Source organism: Sorghum bicolor, chromosome 4 (assembly GCF_000003195.3).
Source record: "Sorghum bicolor cultivar BTx623 chromosome 4, Sorghum_bicolor_NCBIv3, whole genome shotgun sequence".
Lineage (NCBI taxonomy): Eukaryota > Viridiplantae > Streptophyta > Magnoliopsida > Poales > Poaceae > Sorghum > Sorghum bicolor.
In genome coordinates, this window is record NC_012873.2 from 3,880,996 (window position 1) to 3,890,502 (window position 9,507).

Here is a 9,507-nt window from a genome sequence, read left to right on the forward strand (position 1 = left end):
TGTGCGACCCTTCTTGATAGGAAAAAAAAAACCCCAAAACAAATGATGGTCTTTTGTGCGAGATGACCGGGCCGGGGAGGCTTCTTGTTGTCGATCAAGACATGGGGGATCTAGCTAGCTGGCCGGCGATCGAGCGTCTGGAACACCGGCCATCTCGATCGGCTTCTTCCAGTGCAGTCCGTCGATTGCCACGATCGACTATGAAGAAAAAGTGGATCGACGCGCACTAGGCGGATAGATATATAGATCCATCTCTTGCCTGTTGCGGAAGAAGGGCGGGAATAAATAATCGATGGGTGACGCTGATGATGTGCCGATCGCGCTCGGTCATCGCACGACGCGTGCAATTGCCGATATATACGCTGGACCGTGGAGAGGTGGAGACGCATGGGAGACATGGTGGTTGTCTCGTTCATGTACGTACAGCCATGGACTGAGAGAGAGAGAGAGAGACGTGCACGCGCGGCGGCACCACGCATCAGGGATGGGCAACGAGGCAGGCTTCCGAGCTGATAAATGAGGAGGCGAGCTCACGCTGGCGCCCTTTTCTTTTCTATAAAAAGAGACAAAAATCCCGACTGATGACTTGACAGCATCGACACGACACATGCGGAGACGACTGCAGTTACGCCGGTTCGCTCCCGTCGATGGACATCATCGATCGCGTCGCCTCGTGGTGGCGCTCCAGCGCCGGCGCCGCCGAATGTCCGAATCCAACTCGGGGCGTGACGAGACGTCGAGACGGCACTGGGGCGAGTGCTGCCCCCACACGCCAAGCCAAACCTTGGGCTGTGTGGCGGCGGCCTACTCCGGAGTCGCGAGTCCCGGCCCATTAGTTTCGTGGTGTGGGGCCCACATAGGCCCATCAGCGACGTGTACTACGCCGGGACTGGAACCTGGAGGCCTGCCTGGTCTCGGATAAAAAGCCGAGACAAGAGGCGCGCGCATGGCCCGTCATTTTCCCTGGCCGGATGCCCCCCCCCCCCCCCGCGGTTCCGGTCGACCGTTGCGCGCAGCCGTACCGTACGCCGTCGCTCTCTGCGTGGGCCTGGGTGTACAGTAACTTCTTCGTCCACCTTGAGATTTCACATTTCAGACCGAGCCAGGGTCAGAACGAGGCCGCCCAAAATCGCGCAGTCAGTCCCATCCCATCTCTCAACCCCGGCCGGCGAGCCCGGTGTTCTATTCGTACGTACGACGACGAGGACGGGTAGTACCTCTCGACGCGGCTGCACTGCAATCCCCTCGGTTCATGTACAGCCATGCCAGAGATTTTTGTGGGGGTTCCAGCCAGGTTTTGTTGCCGCCCTAGCCAAGCCAACTCCCCTTGCCTGGATAGGACAGATGGCCGGCCATGTGTGGTGGTGCACTGGTGCCCGGCCAGGATCCGCTGGCCCCGCGCGTCCCGCCGCCAAACTGCCACGCGAAAGAGATACTACCCGACGGGGGAGGGTAGGCGGGTGGTCCCTTTCCGGCTCTGCCGGTCTGGCCGTTTGGACCACAAGCCGAGCCCGAGCGAGAACGAGGCCGCGACAGAGCGCGCGCGCGCCCACGTCTCCCCACCACCTCGGTTTTCCCCGTCCGTGCCGGCCCCGCTGTGCTCCCCATCGTTTCCGGCCCCGGGACGACCGTTGCGTTGCGCCCGGGCAGGCAGCCTTTGCTTCCAGCTTCTTCTTGCCTTCTTCTGTCCTTCTTCCACATCAGGCCTGTTTTTCCCACCCTGGCTGGCCCTGCTACGCTGCTTCTACAGAGTTGCGATAGTTTTTTTTTTTTTTTTTTTTTGCTCGATCAAGCAAAACAGTGGGGAGGGAAACGTTAAAAATCCATGCTTCGGGATAGAGTTTCGTCTTTCACGGGGAGAGAGGAAGAATAGAAGATTCACGTGGTGCAGGCGCAGGCAGCAGGCTCGCCGACTGTGCGGAGAGCATGTGGCGGCGGCAGCAGCAGCAGCAACAGCGGCGCTCCTGCTGATCATCACGCTCACGCCCTGTCTGTGTGTGTGTCCTGGCACTTTTGCAGGGGCTCATTAACATCATAGTACTACAAGTAACATGGTTGGCTAATGGTTATGGTTAGGTGGTACAGATAGCACAGTAGTACCTTGGATCGCGCGATTACTCCCACTCCGAGTACGCGTTCATAAATCAATCCTCTTTGCATCGTGGAGTGGAACTGTGGAGAGGCGCTTAATTAAGGAGCCATTGACATGTGGGCCCACTCCCCCTAGCCCACATGTGACGTGCTAGCGACTCCTTTTTTTTTTCTCATCAAAAAGCCTAACGGGAGTGTCTGGTACGGCCGCTGCGCCGGGTTTGTTTAGTTCCAAAAAAAAAAAATTTGTAAATTTTTTTAGATTCCCCATCACATCAAATCTTTAGACACATGTATGAAGTATTAAATATAAACAAAAATAAAAACTAACTGCACAGTTTGGTCGGAATTGACGAGACGAATCTTTTGGTCGGAATTTACAAATAGTACCAAAGTTGAATACAAACGAAAGTGGTACTATTTTTATTTTACAAAATTTTTTGGAACTATGTCTAGCGCGTCCAACCCCCTACGAGGCTACGACTGCGACGACGAGGCTCTTTTTGAGTGTCGCTGAACCGCCATTTGTCAAAAAAAAAAAAAACCCAGCCAGGCAGCCACTCCTCCATCTCAAGCTTTTAATCCGGAGCTCCTGCTTCCATTAGCACTGTCTCGCATGCATGGGCACGCAGGGTCGTACCTCTTCTGCTCTCTGGACATCTGCCACGTGTGCAGTTAATTAACACACTCGTGCTAATCCAGATCAGTACAAACCAAACCACAGTTGCAGTCGTCGAGCAGGATGAAGATGGCTTGGATTATTAGATGTCGTGTCGTCGTGTTGTACTCACTCTACATGACTGGAGCTGCTGCACTCGTTTGGTGCTGTCACTGTCAGTTAATTATTCCATCTGTGGAGCAGATTTAGTCAGCAATTGTGTCGGGTGGAGTGGAGATAAGGGCGTGGGTGCCGTTCTATTCTACGGGAGTAATCTGGTAGCACCTGTCACAGCCTTAATATCGTTAATTACTTATAAAGAGCTCTACTCTACATGAGTGTGATTAAGATTCTCCACCTGCAACCATTGCATGTGAAGTTGGAAGTGGGCATTTGGGGTGATGCACTGCACGTAGCACTGCTACGTTGGACCTTTTACTCTTCTTTATTTTTTCCATTTTTTTTTGCCCGTGGGGCCCACGTTCTGGTGGTGAGTGCACCACTAAGGCCAGTCTCAATGCATAGTTTTATGGCACAGTTAATAAGACTATAAACTAGGTAACCAAGCCACAGGAGTTTTATAGGGATGAAACTCCTCTCTCCTCTGATGAAACTCCTTCATTTAATGACCCTGTCAAGTCAGCAATTTTGCTTATGTGGTATCATATTTAATGTACATAACACTCTCATAAAACATACATTGAAACTGGCCTAATTGTGTTTTGTGCGCGCGCACAAGCGTACAATGGGCATATTCAATGCAGTTTCTTTTTTCCATTTCTTTTTTGCGCTTTTACTTCATGAGAAAGGCAAGGGAAAAGTGTGGCTCGAATTAATTCAGCGAAAACTGAGACAGATCATGCAAACAGACGGTGCTCCATGGTTCCTTAACTCCTCTAATTAGAGAAGAGTACTATAGCTTCATATCTATATAATTCTTTTTTCTATACCATAGTCATAAGAGTACCATTTCATATCTATAGTATGGAATTAATATCAACACGTATAACATGTTACGCATCACTATCCCCATGAGACGAAACATTATAGCAATAGTAAGTTGTGGCTTAGCTGACTTTCTTTTTAGCACAACAGCAACCATAACTCGTTATTGCTATAGTGTTTCGTCTCTCATAGTGATAGATAATGTGCAGCGGCTACAATTTGGTGCAACCAAACATGCCCACACAACTATTTTGATTCTAGATGCTTCCAAGTTCCAAAGCTACTCACACATTTTAGAGTCCCTTAAGAACACAGAATATCCAAAACGTAAGAATAAGACAAATATGATTAGAATTGTATGTCACTTGTAATGCTACAAGAATGAAAACATAGAAAATCCTGTAATGGAGCATTTGGAGACAATATAGAAGAAGCATAGGAATTATAAGAGAGATAGACATAAAGGAAAGTAAGAGATAGACACAAAGGAAAGTTTTCAAGGTTTAGGCCTCATGTTAGATTTCCTTCAAAATTTTGTAGAATTTTAGAATGACCAATCTTTTGTTCTAAAGGCCACGTAGGAAAATTTCCTATAGGATTCGAAGCCTCATGCCTAGGTAGCTTGATTAGCGAGTAATAGTGTTTGATCTCCTTTGCTAAGGAGGACAAAGCCGTCATTATCCCCTCTAGTGTGCTATTTGTGAGGCGTCGTTATAATTTTCACTTTTTCTCCATCTTAATATAAAATTTACGTAAATCTTTTATGAGAAAAAACCCTACAAATTTCTTCAATTAATCCTTTGTTCAAAGGGGACCAAAAGGAACTTAACTGAACAAAAGGATCCTTGGATTCTCTTTCCCCTTTTTTCTGCACTTTCCACGGCCAGTTATACAGATTTACTTACACCACACCCCTTACTCACGTGGTAATTGCATCACAAACTGCAGTTAAAGAACTTAAATTTCCGGCAACAGTAACCCCTGTTGGCTGTTGCTTCTTCACCCTTTATAAAATCTGGAATCTGACCACTACAGTAAAAAATAGCTTATTTTTACCCATCTTGACTGCCAAAATTTCTTCACCATTTCTGGTGCATGCCATGCAACAGAATGATATCCCTCATGAGTCATGGCCACCTGGCTTCTCCTCAGAAACAGCTCATATTTTTCTTTCTTCTCCACTACCTCCACCCAGCCCAGCCATCTTCCCCACCCCACCACCTCCACCACCTCTCTCTCTCCTTCCTTTTTCTCTTCTCTTTCTGATGCTTTGACGCCACAGCTCGCAGCTTTGGCCGCCTCTGTTGTCTGCCTCCCACCACTACCACCACCTCCTCCTCCTCCTCTGCCACTGGTTAAAGCAGAGGGAGGAGCTGCAGGAGGAGAACCGAAGAAGGCAACAGAGAAGCGCAGGAGAGGGGGACCGAGGGAGCGGCTGCGGGCAAGATGTTTGACAGTTTGCTCAACTCCAAGTTCTACAACAAATGGTATAGGAATCTTCCCCGTTGTTTCGGTTTGGTGCGTGATTGGGAGCTTCGGGCCCGGCTGTTCTCGAAGTTCGTTGCCTGTTTTTCTGGACAGCCGAGTTCGAAATCGGTTGTTTTGAGTTTTATTTCGCCGATGATTCGTTCAGCCTTTCGATTTGCACGGAGAAAAGGGGGGCGGATGTTTAGCCGCATTCGGTCGCTTAGTTGGATAGCTGCGTCCCTCGGTTCTTCCGTTCCTCGGATTCCGAATTGTTTAGCTCCACTTCTCATCTTCTTCATCTGCGAATTCAAGGAACTGCTTCCCGGACTTGCGAGCCCTTCCCCCCCTTCGTTTTTGTAGCAGGGAATCTGGTCCTGTTCTTGATCTGTGTTCAGCTTTCCTGCTGTCTGTCCAGATTCCTACATTCTCGATTTGGCCTGTGTTTGTTTGATTGCTGCTATTCCCCCTCCTAACCGCTGAATTTGTTGTTGTTTGGTGCAGCAAGCACGCAATCAAGTGCACCCGGACTCGGCTGGATCTGCTGCGGCGGAAGAAGCAAGCCATGGTCAAGTTCCTCAAGAAGGACGTCGGCGACCTCCTCACCAGCGGCCTTGAATCGCACGCCTTCGCACGGGTACTGTCTTCACTTCTCAAGGCTTGAACCTGAATTGTTTAGTGGTATCGGACGGATTTACCTTGCTGCGAATTTGACGAAATGGAAGCATTCTTCGAAGTTGAATTGCATCTTTATGACGAAATGCAGGGCCATGTGATGGTGTTTGTAGTGATATGTTGTTCCTGATTGCTGTTACTTATTTGTTTCCCCTGAACTGCAGATGGAAGGGCTGATAGTTGAGATGAACCAAGCATCGTGCTATGATATGATAGAGCAGTACTGCGAATATATTGTGAAGCAGCTCAACCACATGCAGAAAGAGAGGTAAATGTCAGTTGTCACCCTTCAAGTGATGCACTGTTTTCATCGTGTGAATATCTGTCTTAGTGCTGCTTACACATGTGCTCTGCATGTGTTTGTGTTCTTGCTAGGAAGAAAAAGGGAAACATCATAATCCATCCAATTTTAGTTGCAGTAGCTCTGATTTCTAGTATGCTGTAGCTTGATATATATAATTTGATTTTCTTATTTGGAGATAATTGCTTCAGTGCATAGCTTGATAGATATAACTTGATTTTCTTGTTTATTTGTGCTCAAGGCATGCCATACTCTTGTTGTCATGCATATGTCCCATTTAAGATTGAAAATTCTTTCAGTCAAGGTAGCTAATCACTGACTTTTGATTTTTTTTGTGGTTTAGCAATTTGCATAGTATCCCAAGATTGTACAAGATTTGGTTATTCCTACATACACCAGATCCTCCTTTTGCATTTTGCTTACTATAGTCATGTGTACTGCCATTGTTCTCTCAGCCCAAAAATGCCACTATTCACATTTAGGGATATGCCGATGATAGATATTTCTTACTTTGGTTGTTTCTACTTTCTAGTTGTATCAATTCAATTAATATTACAAACTGAATCTGTGATGTTCCTTAACAGTGAATGCCCTCAGGAAGCCTTGGAAGCTGTGTCTACTCTAATATTTGCTGCTGCTAGATTTCCTGATTTGCCTGAACTGTGTGACCTCAGACATATATTTACAGAGAAATATGGGAGTTCTGTCGAGCCTTTTGTTAATTCTGAGGTGCTGAAATGCTTTTACTTTTCTTATATTTGAGCTGATCTCCACTATGTTATGGATTAACTTAACTTTTCTGTTAAACAGTTTGTTCAGAACCTCCAGAGTAAATCATTTACTAATGAAGAGAAGTTGCGAGTAATGAAACGTGTTGCTGAAGAATTCTCAGTTCCATTTGATAGCAGGGCATTGGAATGGAAGATAACTTGTGGCTCTCAAAATAAGCATGTAAGGTTTTAGTAAACTTTTTGCATTATCTAATATATGCAATGACTTATCAAATAATCATTTGGTAAGCATATAGGGGCCACTCAATCCTAATCTTCACATTCTTTTGCCATCAGGATCTTCCAAAGAAGAGTTCACTTAAACAGGAGATGGAGGCATCAGCACGAGAAATCCAAGGAAGAGTTCATGAAAGAAAAACTAAAGCTATGCCTGAAGGCTATGAACAGAAGCAGGAAATAAACGTAAAGCCCAAAGATATCCATGTTGTTCCTGATGGCATTGGTCAGCTAGGCGAAAAAAGCAGAAAGAAGTACTCAGATAAACCTAGTGAGAAAAAGCACATGGATAATCCTTTGCCTCCTTTGGACATGAAAGAAAAGAATGGTCAGAAAGAAATGAAGAAATATGACAAAAAAGATAGTCACCATCGGAGGGAACTGATGGATGCGGAGGTGTTGGACCTCAATGGCTTAAAAAAACAGGATGTTGGTGTAGTGAAACTTTCTGGTGGACCTGATCGTAGTTGGGGACATGCTGACTTGGGGCTTAAAACTCTGGGCCTAGAAAAGCAAGAAATTGATTCAACTTGCACCTTGAATGGTAAAACAGTGAACAGGGCTCCTCCTTATTCTAAGCCCTACAGGGCATCAATGGGTGAGAAGGTTGCTGAAGATAGGCAGCCTGTGCCAGAGAAGGCAGCCAATATGCGTCCTCCTTATGTTAAGCCAAATTTTGAAAAGCATGCAAATCAAGGTGCAAATGGTTACAAGCTTAGTGGCACTGAAGAAATAGGCCACCAGAAACGTGAACCTATTTATGACCCAGTTTCGGTCAGAAGTAGGATTCCAAAACCACCTGCACATGTTGATGATTATGCTGGAATGGCTAATGAGGAAAAGATGGCAAACCAAGCAACTGATGGCCGAAGAAGACATTCAAGCAAGAGGAATGGTGCCTATGACAATTATGATCATAAAGGTGGTCATGTGCTACCCTTAGAAGGCATGGGGGTCGATGATGATATCAACAACGCAAGGCCTTTTCACCGAATTCCTAGTGAGCGAAGAAAGCACAGAAGCAGGCGGAACGGATCAACAAGTGGCAGTGACTACAATGGGGCTAGTGAAGACCACGAGTCAGATGGCGATGATGCAAATACAGCAATTGATTTTGGCAATCTTCTGCCCCGGGCCCCTAGTTCACATAGGAAACACAGGAGTCGGAGTGCTGATCCTCGCAAGGGAGGCCGTGATGAGGAGGAAAAGATGATGGATAAGCTTCTGATGCACTACAGCAAGAAAGGGCTGGATAGGGAGGAACACAAAGAAAGAGTCAAATCCCGGATCCCACGGCCTCGAGCTGATCAACGTGCTGATGATGGAGCTGGAGAACTGTCTAATAACAAAGAAGTGGCATCTGCACATCGTCCTGAAAGAGCTGTATCTCTACCTTCAGAATCCGCAAGCCCGAAGGCGAAGCCAAAGCCGAAAGCCCCTGTTCGGTCCTTGTCCATGCAGCCAGAAATGTCAAGAGGGAATGTGCATCCAAGCATGCCAGATTTCGACGAACTGGCTGCGCGGATCAGTGCTCTGAGGAACGCATGAGCTGCCACAGTAGTGTACTGTCTTCTGCAATGCTTCTGTTCTTTCAGGAACTTGTACCATTGGAATCTGAAATCTGATGGTGCCTGCGAGTCACGGGAATAAGGGGACGGACACTCTAGATGTAATTGGCCTGCTCTTGCAGCATTTTATCTTGGTGGTATACTTGTTTGTCTTGCTCTGAGTGTGTCTTGGTAGGGTATTGTCATCAGGAAGAGTTAAATGCGGCAATTCATAGGGATACCATATACTATACCAGTAGCCAGCTACAACGATTTGGATGTGGTTGTTTCTTGTTGTACTCATAGAACAAAGATTGTTGGTGTATAGATGCGGCTATGATGATAAAAGATTTTCTTCTTTTTATATAGTTTTCCCTCCATTTGTTGATGAGGCTAGAGCGGATGCCATTTTCTTGAGCAACAATTAGGCAGCCTGGCGGCATTGTCTGGTTTCTTATTTTAATTTCTCCTAGGAGAGGATCAGAGGAAGGGCATGTGACGGTTGCCGCATCTTGCGGTGCCGACGCCGACAGCTGCTGCTGAGCAGAACTGCGAAATCATTCTGGGCACGTTCTTGCGTCGTGGATTCGCGATCAATGGCTGCCAACTATATTCTTCTTTCTTGAATATTCCAACCAGTCTTTTATATTTATTAATACAGGAAAAAAACAATTGGGATCTTCGAACCAATCTTACTGCTGTACTACTAAATTTTCAACCAAAGCAACCGCTGGTCTTGTTTCAGTTTTATTTATAGATAGAAAAGTAAAAGAAATCGTGGAAATACCTTTTTTCCTCCTCTATAATTTTGATGGGTTC

General features: G+C 46.4%; 1 protein-coding gene across 1 annotated transcript; it reads left to right on the forward strand.

Annotated features, from left to right (window-relative positions):
* On the forward strand, positions 4,866-9,076 carry LOC8074661. The gene is made up of 6 exons (XM_002451529.2): positions 4,866-5,181; positions 5,663-5,795; positions 5,998-6,101; positions 6,719-6,863; positions 6,945-7,085; positions 7,202-9,076. Exons 1-6 carry the CDS (start codon positions 5,141-5,143, stop codon positions 8,687-8,689), a joined length of 2,052 nt encoding a protein of 683 aa, XP_002451574.1. The 5' UTR covers positions 4,866-5,140; the 3' UTR covers positions 8,690-9,076.

Coding starts and splice junctions, on each gene's coding strand:
- LOC8074661 (XM_002451529.2), top strand. CDS start 5,141: ATGTTTGACAGTTTGCTCAACTCCAAGTTCTACAACAAATG. Junction 5,796..5,997: donor AATCGCACGCCTTCGCACGG/GTACTGTCTTCA, acceptor CCTGAACTGCAG/ATGGAAGGGCTGATAGTTGA. Junction 6,864..6,944: donor AGCCTTTTGTTAATTCTGAG/GTGCTGAAATGC, acceptor TCTGTTAAACAG/TTTGTTCAGAACCTCCAGAG.